Here is a 17,187-nt window from a genome sequence, read left to right as displayed (position 1 = left end):
GGCTGAGAAATGGCTTCCTCACCAAGGCTTCATGGCCCCTGCAGTGATGGTAGTGAATACTGTATGTTTCTGCCATTTTGAACTGAAGGGGTTGGAGGAAGTATGGACTCCATCATAAAAGCTCAGGAATCCATCCTGAGACAGATTCATATTCTCTCTCTCTCTCGCTCTCTCTCAGCATTTATAGCTTCCAGACCTCAGACAGTTCTCCCTGTGGTGCTAGGACTGGCAGCACAGCCCAGAGGATACGGTGTGTGTGTGCGTATGTGATGTGACCCAGCCTCTTCGTGGGGTCCTGACTACCTAGCCATCCACAGAAAAAGCCTGTATAGTAACACCACAAGGAAAACCACACAGCAAAAGACCACGGTTTCTTCATCCCCTAGAGCGGGTAGTCAACAGTCAAAGGAAGCCAAGAAGCATGCTGTCTGATCAGGGCAGGGTATTCTCCAGGCCTTGAGTGAGGCTGATATCTCTCAGGTTTCCACCCAACCATTTCATGTGGATTAATTACCTGGCGCATTAAAAAAAGTTGCGACAGGACTTACAGAAACAGGAAATGTCGGTATAATTTCAGAAATGTCGACAGACAATTTGCTCGTTGGACATGGTGGGATCTTTTTTTGTCGGTCAAATTAAATATGGGAGAAATGGCGGTAGAAATGCCTTTATGCACAAATATTCATACAATATCCATCATATGGAAGTAAACTTGGAGTCACACGATGATATGGGCGAACCACCACCACATGGAAAAGCATCAGAAGTTTATAGCAGATGAAATAAATTATGATGAACTTCACATGGGGGTTAAGTGCACAGTGATCAGGCACATTGCCAATAGGCTAAACATCGAGGGTAGGCTATTACTTGAATGCTGGTGACATGATGATTGGTGCTTGGCTGCCAATTATCAAATAAAATAAAATGATTTTACTCTTATCCATATTTCTCATTTATCAGCAAAGTCCAGAGAACATGTGAAAAAAAACAGATTGTGTAAGTTTGCTATTTATGCAACAGTTTTTGTGACAAAACCATTGGTAGAGTAAAAATGATGATGGAAATCCAGTTAACTATTCGGAACATGGGAACGTAGCGCAAAAGTTATTTTTATGTGCACTACGTCATCACGCACAGGCTTTTATCCACAACAAGTCAGTCTGATGGAAACACATATTGTTTTTATGCAGATTTTTGAATATTCGCATGAAAATCTGTCGCCACTTGGATGGAAACCTAGCTACTATGACTAGCGTAACAGGAGGGGATGTACATAGGATTAGGAATTGAATAGGATCTCTATGAGGCTGTATTACAGTGGGCAGTGAGCTCATCATAAATGGACAGTCAGCATTCCTGTATGTCTCCTAGCCACTGCTCTCTAACCATGGCCTCCATCTGAACCTGTGGTACGCTCCACTCAGAAACAGAACTCTTCAAAACCAGGCCTGGAGAGATACAGGGTGTGCAGGCTTTTGTACAAGCCCAGCATTAGCGTACCAGATTGCTCCAATTAAGGGCTTGAGAAGCCCCGGACTCATTTCAGCTGAAGGTAAGCTCCCTGTACATCCTCCAGAATAAGCACATTACTGTCAGCGGTCTAATTAACATAATTGACACGCGAGGAAATGCAAATGTACAATAAATCTGTTTTGCCCTTAACGAGACGGTCGTTAACATACACTGCCTTCAGAAAGTATTCATACCCCTTGACTTATCCACCTTTTGTTGTGTTACAGCCTGAATTCAAAATGGATTAAATAGTTTTTTTCTCTCACCCATCTACACACAATACCCCATAATGACAAAGTGAAAACATGTTTTCAGAAATCTTTGCTAATTTATTGAAAATGAAATACAGAAAAATCTCATTTACATAAGTATTCACAACCCTGAGTCAATACATGTTAGAATCACATTTTGGCAGCGATTACAGCTGTGAGACTTTGTGGGTAAGTCTGGAAGAGCTTTACACACCAGGATTGTACAATATTTGCACATTATTATTATTTTAATTCTTCAAGCTCTGTCAAGTTGGTTGGTTGTCAAGTTAATTGCTTTGCCACATTTTTTGCAGTTTTACTTTAGTGCCTTATTGCAAACAGGATGCATGTTTTGGAATATTTTTATTCTGTACAGGCTTCCTTCTTTTCACTCTGTCAATTAGGTTAGTATTGTAGAGTAACTACAATGTTGTTGATAAATCCTCAGTTTTCTCCTATCACAGACATTAAACTCAGTAACTGTGTTAAAGTCACCATTGGCCTGTGAAATCCCTGAGCTGTTTCCATCCTCTCCGGCAACTGAGTTAGGAAGGACACCTGTATCTTTGAAGTGACTAATTAACATCTTCACCATGCTCAAAGGGATATCAATGTCAGCTTTTTCCCCCTTTTTTTACCAATAAGTGCCCTTCTTTGCGAGGATTTAGAAAACCTCCCTGGTTTTTGTGGTTGAATCTGTGTTAGAAATTCACTGTTCAACTGATCGACCTTACTGACATCTGTATGTATGGGGTATAGAGATGAGGTAGTCAAAAATAATGTTAAACACTATTATAGCACACATAGTCCATGCAACTTATTATGCGACTTGTTATTAAGCCCATTTTTACTCCTGAACTTATTCAGGCTCGCCATAACAAAGGGGTTGAATACTTATTGACTCAAGACATTTCAGCTTTCCATTTTTTATGATATTTAATTTTTTTAAACATGAAAAACATAATTCCACTTTGACATTATGGGGTAGTTATAGGCCAGTTTTATTCCGGCTGTAACACAACAAAATCTGGAAAAAGTAAAGGGGTGTGAACACTTTCTGAAGGCACTGTAGATTATCTAATGAGGCAGAAGGGGAGAGGAGGAGAGAGAGAGAGAGAGAGAGAGAGAGAGAGAGAGAGAGAGGGAGAAAGAGAGAGAGAGAGATGAGGGGTTGCAGATGATATTTGAGCTAGGACATGCAGCTATAATGAATTATAACCAAATCATTAACTCTCAAATTTGACACATAACGCATAAAATCCAAATGCAAGGAGAGTGAGTATCTATTTGAATCAGTGTTGTTGTGTGTGTTGTGGTTGTGCTGTCTTCGTTGCTGAGGATTTGCACTATACAGAAAGGGTTGGTATATGGAGGGTTCGTATATATAGGGTTGGTATATAGAGGGTTGGTATATAGAGGGTTGGTATATAGAGGGTTGGTATATAGAGGGTTTCTATATAGAGGGTTGGTATATAGAGGGTTGGTAGATAGAGGTTTGGTATTTAGAGGGTTGGTATATAGAGGGTTTGTATATAGAGGGTTGGTATATAGAGGGTTGGTATATAGAGGGTTGGTAGATAGAGGGTTGGTAGATAGAGGGTTGGTATATAGAGGGTTGGTATATAGAGGGTTGGTATATAGAGGGTTGGTATATAGAGGGTTGCTATATAGAGGGTTGGTAGATAGAGGGTTGGTATATAGAGGGTTTGTATATAGAGGTTTTGTATATAGAGGGTTGTGTCACGAACTGGCTCAAAGCCCGTAACAAAAGGGAGACAACGTGGAGATAAGGAATAACAAAATATATTTATTTAACTAAGGTAACCTAAATGCAATTAACAATGGTGTGTGTAATCAGTAATCAGTAGTGTAAGCGAGTGTTTTGGCATGCATGAATGTGATAATGCGGTGTGTTGAAAGGTGCTAAAGCAAACAACCAAAAAGTCACAAAAAGCCACAACAAAATCTATGACGGTGTCTGCATGGAGAGAGTCTCCTCCATGAATGGGGAAGTGGTGCATTTATCCTGGGAGACACCGGGCCCAGGTGTTTCCCATGTAGCTGATGACCCTCCCAACTCCGCCCACCGACATCCTAATAAGGAAACAAGAACAAAGAGATAATACGGCAGACAGAGTGGGAGGGTCGTCACAGTTGGTATATAGAGGGTTGGTATATAGAGGGTTGGTAGATAGAGGGTTGGTATATAGAGGGTTGGTAGATAGAGGGTTGGTAGATAGAGGGTTGGTATATAGAGGGTTGGTATATAGAGGGTTGGTAGATAGAGGGTTGGTAGATAGAGGCTTGGTATATAGAGGGTTGGTATATAGAGGGTTGGTAGATGACTATTGGATGGTTGTTACACTAAAGAAACAGAAAAAAGTGTCAGCGCCTGCAGTCTCAAGAGGTGCGCTGTTCTTCACAGCTGTGTTATCAAAAGGAAAGGAGAGAGGGAATAATAGAAAGAGCTCTGTCACTCTGCCTGACATCCCTCTTTCCTCAACCTGTCAATCACAGTTCACATCCCATTGACCTCTGCTGAGAGCCTACTGTAGCCACACACCGCACGCACGAACACGCATGCCAACACCACACACACACGCACACGCTAGAGCAGAGGCGTCAAACATGTAGCCCTGGGGGGTTTTCCCTCCTGCCATCTGATAATGTGTTCCCAATACAAACCTCTTAGTTTGGAAAAAACATTGAGGCTGGAGAATAAAAATTCCCATCAATGCAGTTAATGAATTCAAACGTGATGCTACTTAGTCAATGAGGCAGCTAATATTCTCTGAACACATACAGGGCATTCGGAAAGTATTCAGATCCCTTGACTTTTTCCACATTTTGTTACGTTACAGCCTTATTCTAAAATGTATTTAATTGTTTTTTCCCCTCATCAATCTACAAGCAATACCCCATAATGACAAAGCAAAAATAGGTTTTGAGACATTTTTGCAAAAAAATAAATAAATAAAAGATCACATTTACATAAGTATTCAGACCCGTTACTCAGTACTTTGTTGAAGCACCGTTGGCAGCGATTACAGCCTCAAGTCTTCTTGGGTATGACGCTACAAGCTTGGAACACCTGTATTTGGGGAGTTTCTGCACAGCTATTTTCAGGTCAGGAGATGTTCGATACGGTTCAAGTCCGGGCTCTGGCTGAACATCTCAAGGACATTCAGAAACTTGTCCCGAAGCCACTCCTGCGTTGTCTTGGCTGTGTGCTTAGGGTTGTTGTCCTGTTGGAAGGTGAACCTTCGCCCTAGTCTGAGGTCCTGAACGCTCTGGAGCAGGTTTTCATCAAGGATCTCTCCGTACTTTGCTCTGTTAATCTTTCCCTCGATCCTGACTAGTCTCCCAGTCCCTGCCGCTGAAAAACATCCCCACAGCATGATACTGCCAACACCATGCTTCACCGTAGGGATGGTGCCAGGTTTCCTCCAGACGTGACGCTTGGCATTCAGGCCAAAGAGTTCAATCTTGGTTTCATCAGACCAGAAAGTCTTGTTTCTCATGATCTGAGAGTCTTTAGGTGCCTTTTGGCAAACTCCAAGTGGGCTGTCATTTACCTTTTAACGAGGAGTGGCGTCCGCCTGGACACTCTACCATCAAGGCCTAATTGGTGGAGTGCTGCAGAGATGGTTTTCCTTCTGGAACTTTCTCCCATCTCCACAGAGGAAGTCTAGAGCTCTGTCAGAGTGACCATCAGGTTCTTGGTCACCTCCCTGACCAAGGCCATTCTCCCCCGATTGATCAGTTTGGCCGGGCGGCCAGCTCTAGGAAGAGTCTTGGTGGTTCCAAACATTTTCAATTAAAGAATGATGGATGCAAATGTGTTTTGGGGGACCTTCAATGCTGCAGACATTTTTTGGTACCCTTCCCCAGATCTGTGCCTCTACACAATCCTGTCTCGGAGCTCTACGGATAATTCCTGCGACCTCATGGCTTGGTTTTTGCTCTGACATGCACTATCAACTGTGGGACATTATATAGACAGGTGTGTCTTTCCAAATCATGTCCAATCAATTGAATTTACAACAGGTGGACTCCAATCAAGTAGTAGAAACATCTCAAGGATGATCAATGGAAACAGGATGCACCAGAGCTCAATTTCGAGTCTCATAGCAAAGGGTCTGAATACTTATGTAAATAATGTATTTTTGTATTTGCAAAAAAAATCTAAAAAACAGTTTTCGCTTCGTCATTATGGGGTATTGAGTGTAGATTTTTATTTAATCCATTTTAGAATAAGGCTGTAATGTAACAGAATGTGGAAAAAGTCAAGGGGTCTGAGTACTTTCTGAATACACTGTACATAGATAGAAACATAAATAGATAGGTTGAGAGAGAGAAGGGGGAGTAAAAGAAAGAGAGAGAGTGAGAGCGAGAGAGGGAGAGAGAGAGAGAGATGATAGAGAGTGAGAGAGAGAGAGAGAGAGAGAGAGAGAGAGAGAGAGAGAGAGAGATGGGGGTGAGTCTCTTTCTTAATAGGTTTCCTTCAAACACACCTGCTGCCAGAAATGCCATTTAATGTCAGCCGTCCGTATCGGACACACACACTGGCCCCTGTCCCATGAGCCTCCAGGGTAAGTTCAAGGTCGTCTTGCCAGGCTGATGCCATGGTCTGTGACTCAGACCAGAGTGGTTGGCTGAAGAGGCTGCCAGTAGAAGATGCACCCAGGCACAGGTCTGGACAACTCAATATTAGGAAGGTGTTCTTAAAGCTGCAATATGTAACTTTTTGTGTTATAGATCTGTCATTGTCATTGAAAGCAAGTCTAAGAAGCGGTGTATCTGTTCTATGTGCACTATTTCTATGCTTCCCATTCTTAAGTTTTGTGTTTGTGTCTTTTACTTTTGTTTTTATACACCAGCTTCAAAAAGCTGAAAATACTATATTCAGGGTTATGGGAAAGATATTTCACAGCGGTTTTGGTGTTACAATGATTATCTACACTATTCTTGCTTGTTTTGTCACACAAACTGAAATTAGGCGAACTGTTCCAATTTTAGCAACAAGGAAATGCCTGAGCGATTTCTGCATAGTGCATCTTTAATATTTTGTATACTTAGTGTACGTCATAATAATGTTTAAAGACATGGTATTAGATTTTGTCCATTTTGATTTCAACAAGGCTTTTTGGTTGAAAACAATAATGGCCAAAGGCAAGGCCAACTCTGTCGATAACTCTGTAGAGTCGCCCAGACCTACTGGACTGGTAGCACCACCGCACACAGGGAAATAACTATTCATCTCAATTAGCCCTTTGGACAGTGCTCAGCTACGACTGGGTGGCTAATGGGCTGAGTACACCATCAGGCCAGAGATAGAAAAGAAACACACACACAAACTTCTTGGCATGAGCACACTTGCATGTGTAATATGATGGATGTGGCTGAATCAAGAGTGCACGTGCCTGTTAATATCATATCATATAATCTGCAATTCTAATCCAATCTAGGATACTCCCTGATATTAAAACCATTAATTTCATTGGCCAAGGGACTTGGGTGTGTGAGTGCTGCTTCATCTCTTCATTCATGTTCTACTCCTTTCTATCCATCCTGTCCATTGTCGCAGCTGTGTCTGTCTCACCAATGCAGTCCCGCAATCATTGGTGTGCTTGCTCCTTAATTGGCAATTTCTCCAAGTGCCACACACCCAGTTGGGGGCCAACTATAAATAAACCCAGCGATTGCTCTCGGAGAATAAACAGCCCCCCCCCCCCCCCACACACCCGTCTGACAGCAGCGTGTCGAATAAATGAACCGGGATGGCGTGGTCAGACAGAGAAAACGCTCTCTCCCTAAAACATGGGCTTGTCTTTACATCTCTTCCCATTTACTCTGAATACCCACCGTGGCCTCTGCGTAGCTCAGGTGGAATAACTCAGCCGATATTTGCTCTGATGAAAAATGGTTTGCTCCTCTGATTCAAATGTCCGTTGTCATTAAAGCAAATTGCCACTGAAGCGTCAGTCTGTTGTGTTATTCTCTGTGATGTCTCTTCTCATTTCAGAGACACAATACCCATTATGCCATTACAGTATATAGTGGGCTCGATAACCCCAGTGACTGGGCCTCTGATGTGACATGACAACCTATTCCGAGGTTGTTCCGGTGTATCTGAGAATCAACAGATCAACGGAGCTGTAAATTAGCCTAACCTAGAAGCATTATACTGCAACGCACCTGACTGTGGGGGATTCGGTGGTCAGCATGTCACTGTTTTGTGTATGTTCCCTATAGAAACCATTGGAGGAATGAAATGGGATAGTCACATCAAAACCGCTGAGCCTCAGATGAATGTCTTCTTCAGGAAATATGCATTATCTCTAATAAAATCCTCAATGGTGTCATAACCTTTTCTCAGTCTGCTGCATCCAATGATAGCCGTGTCTAATGTGAATTAATGACTGCCAACATTAGCAGCGATGCATTATCAATCAACGCAGAGCTTAGAATGCAGAGACAGGAACAGGTTTCAAAACAAGTCTTCAAACTCACTGAGGCTTATTCGATTAGAAAGAAAGTCATTGTCACTTTGTTCATACAATAATTTAAGCTACATCAGAATTTTGTCAAGTGAAAAAAAAATCAAGACCTGGTCCCATGTCCACAAAGCAATTCAGAGTAGCAGTGCTGATCTAGGATCTGTCAATATATTTTAATTATGATCTAAAAGGCCAAACTGATCCTAGATCAGCACTCATACCCTGAGACGCTTTGTAGCTATGGGCCCAGAACATTAAAATGGCTATCCTTATTGGTAGAGTCGATCATAGATGTAGAACAATTAGAATTACTGGCAACTGATATATTGTCTATGGGGTCTATAAGGTCTCTCCTAAGTGAAGTATAGTATAAGAGGCATTCATCAATATAAAACATCAGATTCAATAACTGGATCCAGGCCAGATGAGCAGATGGCAGAGGGGTTCCCTGGCCTAGATGACAGTACAGGTTTGGTTCTGCAGGACCACAGGGATCCGCCTGCCAGCCCTGATGTTCCATCCTCATTACTGCTGGATTCCAGAAATAAGGGGTCTAGTAATCACCATGCCAACAGCTTTATTACACCACTCTTCACAAGGTGGATTTTTTAAATTTATTTTAAATAGTACATTAGGGATGAAAAAAGAAACATTCCAAGAGAAGCCTTTGGAAACAGATGAGCTGGGATGAAAGGAAACACAAGGCCCCAGATGGCTTCCTCTGTTCTAGTGGGATGGGTCTAGACTGGGTTACCAGTATTTGTGTATTAATGCTGCACCCTATAGGAACCATTATGACATTGCAACAACCCTAACTACACCAGACCAGGCATTAAACAAACCCTCTTCCTGCTGGTATTGTTATAAAAAGGAATGACAGAAAATGTTTTATTGTAAGACGGCAACTTTATTTCACATTATCCAAGATGGGAGACAAGAGGGTAAAAAAGTAACATGCATGTCTGATAAATATGATCTATCAGAAGATAAAAAGGCCCCAAAAAAAGCATGTATGTTGGGGAGTCAAATCTGAAGGACGGCCCTATTGAAAGTCCCGGTAGTCTCCTGAGAGATGGTAAGAGTCCGTCAGTGTGATCAGAAAGGCTTTATGTATGTTTAGAGGTGGGTTTGGGTTTTGTGATATGGTGGTTATGTTCAGGTGTGTATGTGTTCAGAAGGGCCTCCCCATGCCCATGCGTGGGTTAAGTGGGGGGGCTCTGTTAGGTGGTGTGATGGCTATGTCCAGGTAGTCTCCTATCTGGAAGCGCTGCGACTGTAGCGTCATGGAGTCATTTTCCCCCTTCCTGCCTGACACAGTGTTGCCGATGTCTTTCACTCTGTAACCATAGAGACCGTGGGTGAGACAACAGTATTCATAATGACATCATCCAATCAAACAACTGAGGCACTGTTTAAATACTTTTAAAAAGGCAAACACAGCCGATGTACCTAATCCACTTACCACCAAGCTCTTGATTTAAGGTAGAGTCAGCAATGCACAAAACAAACAGCAATGTCAGGCCGACTTCCGCAACAACTACAGAGCATTAGGAAAGTATTCAGACGCCTTGACATTACCCACATTTTGTTACGTTACAGCCTTAATCTAAAATTGATTAATTTAATTGTTTTCCTACTCAATCCACACTCAAAACCACATCATGACAAAGCAAAAAAAGCTTTTTTGAAATTGCTTAAATTTAAAAACAGAAATACCTTATTTACATAAGTATTCAGACCCTTTGCTATGAGACTCAAAATTGAGCTCAGGTGCATCCTGTTTCCATTGATCATCCTTGAGATGTTTCTACAACTTGATTGGAGTCCACCTGTGGTAAAATCAATTGATTGGACATGGATTTGGAAAGACACACCCGTCTATATAAGGTCCCACAGTTGACAGTGCATGTCAGAGCGAAAACCAAGCCATGAGGTTGAAGGAATTGTCTGTAGAGCTCCGAGACAGGTTTAAGTCGAGGCACAGATCTGGGGAAGGGTGCCAAAACATTTCTGCAGCATTGAAGGGCTCCAAGAACAGTGGCCTCCATCATTCTTAAATGGTGGTTCTAAACTTCTTCCAAGACTCTTCCTAGAGCTGGCCGCCCGGCCAAACTGAGCAATCAGGGGAGAAGGGCCTTGGTTAGGGAGGTGACCAAGAACCTGATGGTCAACAACAGAGCTCCAGAGTTACTCTGTGGAGATCAGAGAACCTTCCAGAAAAACAACTATCTCTGCAGCACTCCACCAAATCAGGCCTTTATGGTAGAGTGGCCAGACGGAAGCCGCCACTCAGTAAAAAGCACATGACAGTCCGCTTGGAGTTTGCCAAAAGGCACCTAAAGGACTCTCAGACCATGAGAAACAAGATTCTCTTGTCTGATGAAACCAAGATTGAACTCTTTGGCCTGAATGCCAAGCCTCACATCTGAAGGAAACCTAGCATCATCCCTAAGGTGAAGCATGGTGGTGGCAGCATCGTGCTGTGGGGATGTTTTTCAGCGGCAGGGACTGGGAGACTAGTCAGGATTGAAGGAAAGATTAACAGAGCAAAGTACGGAGAGATCCTTGATGAAAACCTGCTCCAGAGCACTCAGGACCTCAGACTGGGGCAAAGGTTCACCTTCCAACAGGACAACGACCCTAAGCACACAGCCAAGGCAGGAGTGAATTCGGGACAAGTCTCCAAATGTCCTCGAGTGGCCCAGCCAGATTCCAGACTTGAACCTGATCGAACATCTCTGGAGAGACCTGAAAATAGCTGTGCAGCAACACTCTCCATCCAACCTGACAGAGCTTGAGAGGATCTGCAGGGAAAATGGGAGAAACTCCCCAAATGCAGGTGTGCCAAGCTTGTAGCGTCATACCAAAGAAGACTTGATGCTGTAATCGCTGCCAAAGGTGCTTCAACAAAGTACCGAGTAAAGGGTCTGAATACTTATGTAAAGTGTGTATATATATATATATATATATACACACTTTACATATATATATGAGGCCGACCGATTATGATTTTTCACCGCCGATACCGATTATTGGAGGTCCCCCCAAAAAAGCAGAGACCGATTAATCGCCCGATTTTTATATACAGTGGGGAGAACAAGTATTTGACACACTGCCGAGTTTTGCAGGTTTTCCTACTTACAAAGCATGTAGAGGTCTGTAATTTTTATCATAGGTACACTTCAACTGTGAGAGACGGAATCTAAAACAAAAATCCAGAAAAAATGATAATGTGATTTAAGTAATTAATTTGCATTTTATTGCATGACATAAGTATTTGATCACCTACCAGCCAGTAACAATTCCGGCTCTCACAGACCTTTTAGTTTTTCTTTAAGAAGCCCTCCTGTTCTCCACTCATTACCTGTATTAACTGCACCTGTTTGAATTCATTACCTGTATAAAAGACACCTCTCCACACACTCAAACAGACTACAACCTCTCCACAATGGCCAAGATCAGAGAGCTGTGTAAGGACATCAGGGATAAAATTGTAGTCCTGCACAGCTGGTGGCAAATGCAGGAAAGTGCTGTTTGAATGAATGCTTATGAGCCTGCTGCTGCCTACCACTGCTCAGTCAGACTGCTCTATCAAATCATAGACTCAAATCATTGATGGAAATACATTTGACTGTCATGCTTATCAGTCTATAGGTTCATTTGAATAATTTGGTGTATTTTTGTTATTCATTGTGTATCTTATTTATCCAATACAACTATCAAACATGCATACACAGCCTATTTTAAGCGGGATTTCTCCTGCAGCTCCTCAACTGGTTACTGCTAGAGTAAAACATGTGATTTTAATCAGCCCATTCAATGTACAATTTCTAAATGCAATCGCATGTTAACCGGTTTGGTACACGATTAAAGAGAGCTACTATTTTTATTTCTCAACTGGTAATTGAAGCGGGCCTCCCACTCACTATGAATGTGCAGGTCAACAAGCAATCAGCGCGTCATCCACCACTTTACAATGTGAGCTGGAGGCAGTATGCATTTTGTTTTTTAAATACTTAATTGTTTGAAACCTGAATATTTTATTTAAAATTATGAGACATGTCTTACCTTGCTTCAAAGTAGCCTATAGGCTAAATCTGACCATGGAAACATGGAGGCAATTATTTGGGGAAGCTAACAATTTATCCTACCATTTCTAACCTTCTGCATGCTAGTTATATTTTCAGATACTAATTTTCATGGACCAGTTTTATTTCAATAACGTTTTTGTTTTTCAAAATCATTGTGAAGTGGTTAATCATAAAAATCGAAATTAAAATGTTATTGAATTTAAAAGTCTACTAACACGAGATCACCAGCCTCTGCCATATGGACACATTTTAAAATCTTCCAGGTCACGTTATCCGGCGCCACAATTTCCTAACAGAAACCCTGGTGTGTTAGTACTGGGCTGGAACAAAACCGTGCACACCCTGTGTCCAAGATTATAGAGCACAGAGTGACTTCAATCTACAACAGCCCAGTTGCTCTGAAGGTAGACCCAACGAAATGACATTGCCACGAGCAGCACCGCAGATATTGAGATGAGCAAGATGCAAGACTTCGCTCTCACACACTCACACACAGTATCTGCAGATGTGAATGGGTTCGCTTCACGCTGTTCTAGCGTGATAGCCACGGGACCAAAACAGCAGGAGTTGAGACTTGCGCTTCAACGCTCTTAGTTGTTGCTGAAATTGACCCACAATGCTGTTTACTTTGTGCCTCTACGTCATATCGCTGACTCTACCTTTAAGCTAGGGCCGTAGAGTAGTATACTAACCTGTAGCCATTTCTTTTGGGCTCAGGATAAACGATGGCGAAACCAAAGTGTGTTCCTTTCTTCCGAGCTTCAGGGTACACCTCCTTCACTAGGCTGGTCAGCTCCTTTAGCGAGGCATCCATCCTTCAGGAGAAGGACACATCATATATCACCACAATAATGAAAACTATGTAGCAATGGTACCCTGTATAATACACACAACACTATCACCAGTGCTCGACTTGGGCAGAACAGAGTGCCAGTAACAAATTTTTTACTCCTTGAGTTCGTGCACTTCTTGTAGAACATTAGCTCAAAAGTATTGTGTCGCTCCTGCGCCTAAATATAAACAGTACCGACACCCAAAATGAGTACCGGTGTTGTGCCGAAAATCTCCCCCCTGCCAGAATTCACCCCCCCTTCGCGTTCTTCATTGCTGTGACTTGCTTGCTAGTTGAGATTTCTGCTCTTCACTCCATTGTCAGCTTAGCCTACATTTCACTGATCTTAGTAGCAGAAAGCATGTCTGCAGTTTTCTGTTTGGCTATTTGTTTCAAGTGTCTGTGGCGGTTCTAGCTTGTATGGCGCCCTGGGCGAACCCCCCCCCTGACAGCGCCCGCCCCCGGGCCCCCAGCAAGATGCCGCCCTGGGTGGCTGCCCATTTCGCCTGTACCTAACTCCACTACTGATTTTGTATTAGTCTATAAATAAATCTCTTTGCCGAAATTCGTCATTTCTCCCATGTCTTATTCGACTAGTATTTTTGAAAGTGTAAGGATAATAATTCAGCCATAGTTGTTCTGAAATGTTTATTGCTTGTTTAATATAACACACATTAATTTCGGTTACCTATCCTGACATGAAGTTTGTTCTATAGAAAGTATTTGATTCTGATGTGTGCCACAGAAAGTATTTGACTCTAGCCACAAAATTAATGAAATTAGAAGGGGGGGTGGGGTGAATTCTGGCGGAGGGGAGATTTTCGGCACAACACCTGCACCTATCAGTCCAAATCGAGCACTGGCTATCACATTTTTTATTTACCTTTATTTAACTAGGTAAGTCAGTTAAGAACACATTCTTATTTACAATGACAGGTTAACTGCCTTGTTACAACAGTGGGTTAACTGCCTTGTGCAGGGGAAGAACGACAGATTTTTACCTCGTCAGCTCGGGGATTCGATCTAGCAACCTTTCGGTTACTCACATGACCCTAGGTGCAGCCAACCATTTATATATTCTTACCATGTGTAGATTTGCAGCTCACTTGAAGGGACTTGTCCTCGTGCGAATTCGTCCCCTCTGTGATGCCTGCCACCGTTGGTCGTAAATACCCGCAGCAGAAGAGGACAAGTCTATAGACACACAAACAGTTAGCTAACTGGTTAGACAGGCACGTGGCTAGTCTCCTAGAAAATGTGGTAGCAGGAAAAAAATATTAAATGCCAGTATAACCGCTTACAGAACTACAACCAATTAGTTTAGTTTGAAGTGGGAGTCACTTGCACAGTTCAAGCAGTGCAGCTGCGTTTGCTAGCACAGCAGGCTGGTTAATGCTAGCTACGTTAGCGAATTGCTTTCTCACAAACCAAGCGAAGATAAAGTGCTTATAGCTACCTTTTCTCGGTCGATAGGCTTTTCAGGGATTTTTCGAATCTCTTCTTGTGTGATTCTTGATTCAAGAGCCATTTTAGGGAGTAAATAAGTTAATTAATTGACGTTGTTGCTCACAGCAGAACATTTGCAAACACCGTGCCAAATAGTTGTTTCCGTTTCCGCTTTCCCAGCATGATGACGTAGAAAGGTGCGCTATAACTTTAACGATTGCCGTATACAAACCATATACGAGTAGATTGCAGTTAGCTTGATTTTAAAACATTTTGTTTTATAAACATCTAATCTCTCCAGTCCGATAAAGATAATTAAAGATAGTTTTCAATGAACGATTGTATTTCTAGTTTCCTCCCAACAGGTGGCGGTAGACAATGCTAGCCATTCTTATGTTTATTGCTATCCGGGATCCTTGGAAGGTCCACACTCTGAACCCTGACCTTTTTATTTTGTGTTTTTATTTAACCTTTATTTAACTAGGCAAGTCAGTTAAGAACAAATTATTATTTACAATGACGGCCTACCCTGGCCAAACCCTATCCCTGGACGACGCTGGGCCAAATGTGCGCCGCTCTATGGAACTCCCAATCACGGCCGGTTGTGATACAGCCTGGAATCAAACCAGAGTCTGTAGTGATGCCTCTAGCACTGAGATGCAGTGCCTTAGACCGCTGCGCCACTCGGGAACCTTAACCCCTACCTTTACCCTTACCCTAACCATAACCCGTACCTAACCGTAACCTTAACCTTTAACCATTTTAAATGTCAACCTCAATGTACCCCATTCTTATGGGACAGTGGTGCATCTAAATAGTCTAAATCTCCTCTCCTCAATAAGGTTAAATTACTGTAAGTGGATGTCGACTGAGAATATTTTTTCACTTCCCACTTCATGTCAAATCAAATCAAATTGAATTTTATTGGTCACATACACATGTTTAGCAGATGTTAATGCAAGTGTAGTGAAATGCTTGCGCTTCTAGTTCCGACAATGCAGTAATATCTAACAAGTAATCTAACAAATTCACACAACTAGCTTATACACACAAATGTAAGGGGATTAATAAGAATATGTACATATAAATATATGGATGAGCGATGGCCGTACAGCATAGGCAAGATAGGTAAAGGTATAGAATACAGTATATACATATGAGATGAGTAATGTAGGATATGTAGGCATTATTAAAGTGACGTTATTTAAAGTGACTAGTGATACCTTTGTGAAGTCCATTTATTTAAGTGGCCAGAGATTTGAGTCTGTATGTTGGCAGCAGCCTCTATGTTAGCGATGGCTGTTTAACAGTCTGATGGCCTTGATAATGAAGCTGTTTTTCAGTCTCTCTGTCCCAGCTTTGATGAACCTGTACTGACCTCACCTTCTGGATGATAGAAGGGTGAACAGGCAGTGGCTCGGGTGGTTGTTGTCTTTGATGATCTTTTTGGCCTTCCTATGACATTGGGTACTGTAGGTGTCCTGGAGGGCAGGTAGTTTTCCCCGAGTAATGCGTTGTGCAGACCACACTACCCTCCGGAGAGCCTTGCGGTTGAGGGTGGTGCAGTTGCCATACCAGGCAGTGCTATAGCCCGGCAGGATGTTCTCGATTGTGCATCTGTAAAAGTTTGTGAGTGATTTAGCTGACAAGCCAAATTCCCTCAGCCTCCTGAGGTTCACCACGCTGTCTGTGTGGGTGGACCATTTCAGTTTGTCCGTGATGTGTACGCAGAGGAACTAAAAACGTTCCACCTTCTCCACCACTGTCCATTCGATGTGGATGGGGGGGTGCTCCCTCTGCTGTTTCCTGAAGTCCACGATCATCTACTTTGTTTTGTTGACGTTGATTGAGAGGTTATTTTCCTTACATCACACTCCGAGGGCCCTCACCTCCTCCCTGTAGGCCGTCTCGTCGTTGTTGGTAATCAAGCCTACCACTGTAACGTCGTCTGCAAACTTGATGATTGAGTTGGAGGCGTGCAAGTCCACGCAGTCATGGGTGAACATGGAGTACAGGAGAGGGCTGAGGACGCACCATTGTGAGGCCCTAGTGTTGAGGATCAGCGGGGTGGAGATGTTGTTTCCTACCTTCACCACCTGGGGGCGGCCCGTCAGAAAGTCCAGGACCCAATTGCACAGGGCGGGGTTGAGACCCAGGGTCTCGAGCTTAGAGATGATTTTGGAGGGTACCATGGTGTTAAATGCTGAGCTGTAGTCAATAAACAGCATTCTTACATAGGTATTCCTCTTGTCCAGATGGGATAGGGCAGTGTGCAGTGTGATGGCAACTGCATCATCTGTGGACCTATTGGGGCGGTAAGCAAATTGGAGTGGGTCTAGTGTATCAGGTAGGGTGGAGGTGATATGATCCTTGACTAGTCTCTCAAAGCACTTCATGATGACAGAAGTGAGTGCAACAGGGTGATAGTCATTTACTTCAGTTACCTTAGCTTTCTTGGGAACAGGAACAATGGTGGCCATCTCGAAGCATGTGGGGACAACAGACTGGAATAGGGATTGATTGAATATGTCCGTAAACACACCAGCCAGCTG

The 17,187-nt window shown here is 42.8% G+C and overlaps 1 protein-coding gene across 1 annotated transcript; it reads right to left on the bottom strand.

Annotated features, from left to right (window-relative positions):
* Nucleotides 1–9,152: 9,152 nt before the first annotated feature.
* On the bottom strand, nt 9,153–14,816 carry LOC129859886 (histone deacetylase complex subunit SAP18-like). The gene is made up of 4 exons (XM_055930108.1): nt 14,646–14,816; nt 14,274–14,383; nt 13,050–13,172; nt 9,153–9,603 (listed from the first exon to the last, which is right to left on the bottom strand). Exons 1-4 carry the CDS (start codon nt 14,715–14,717, stop codon nt 9,438–9,440), a joined length of 471 nt encoding a protein of 156 aa, XP_055786083.1. The 5' UTR covers nt 14,718–14,816; the 3' UTR covers nt 9,153–9,437.
* Nucleotides 14,817–17,187: the final 2,371 nt, after the last annotated feature.

The sequence above is a fragment of the Salvelinus fontinalis genome, chromosome 7 (assembly GCF_029448725.1).
Source record: "Salvelinus fontinalis isolate EN_2023a chromosome 7, ASM2944872v1, whole genome shotgun sequence".
Taxonomy (NCBI): Eukaryota; Metazoa; Chordata; class Actinopteri; order Salmoniformes; family Salmonidae; genus Salvelinus; species Salvelinus fontinalis.
Note: the sequence above shows the minus strand (reverse complement) of the source record. Positions and strands in the feature narration are given on the sequence as shown.

Bases quoted from the DNA above. Each gene is read 5' to 3' on its own strand.
- LOC129859886 (XM_055930108.1), bottom strand. From the start codon at position 14,717: ATGGCTCTTGAATCAAGAATCACACAAGAAGAGATTCGAAAAATCCCT. The intron at 14,384-14,645 runs GTAGCTATAAGC...GTGTGTCTATAG, and splicing joins AGCCTATCGACCGAGAAAAG to ACTTGTCCTCTTCTGCTGCG. The intron at 9,604-13,049 runs GTTAGTATACTA...CTATGGTTACAG, and splicing joins CCCAAAAGAAATGGCTACAG to AGTGAAAGACATCGGCAACA.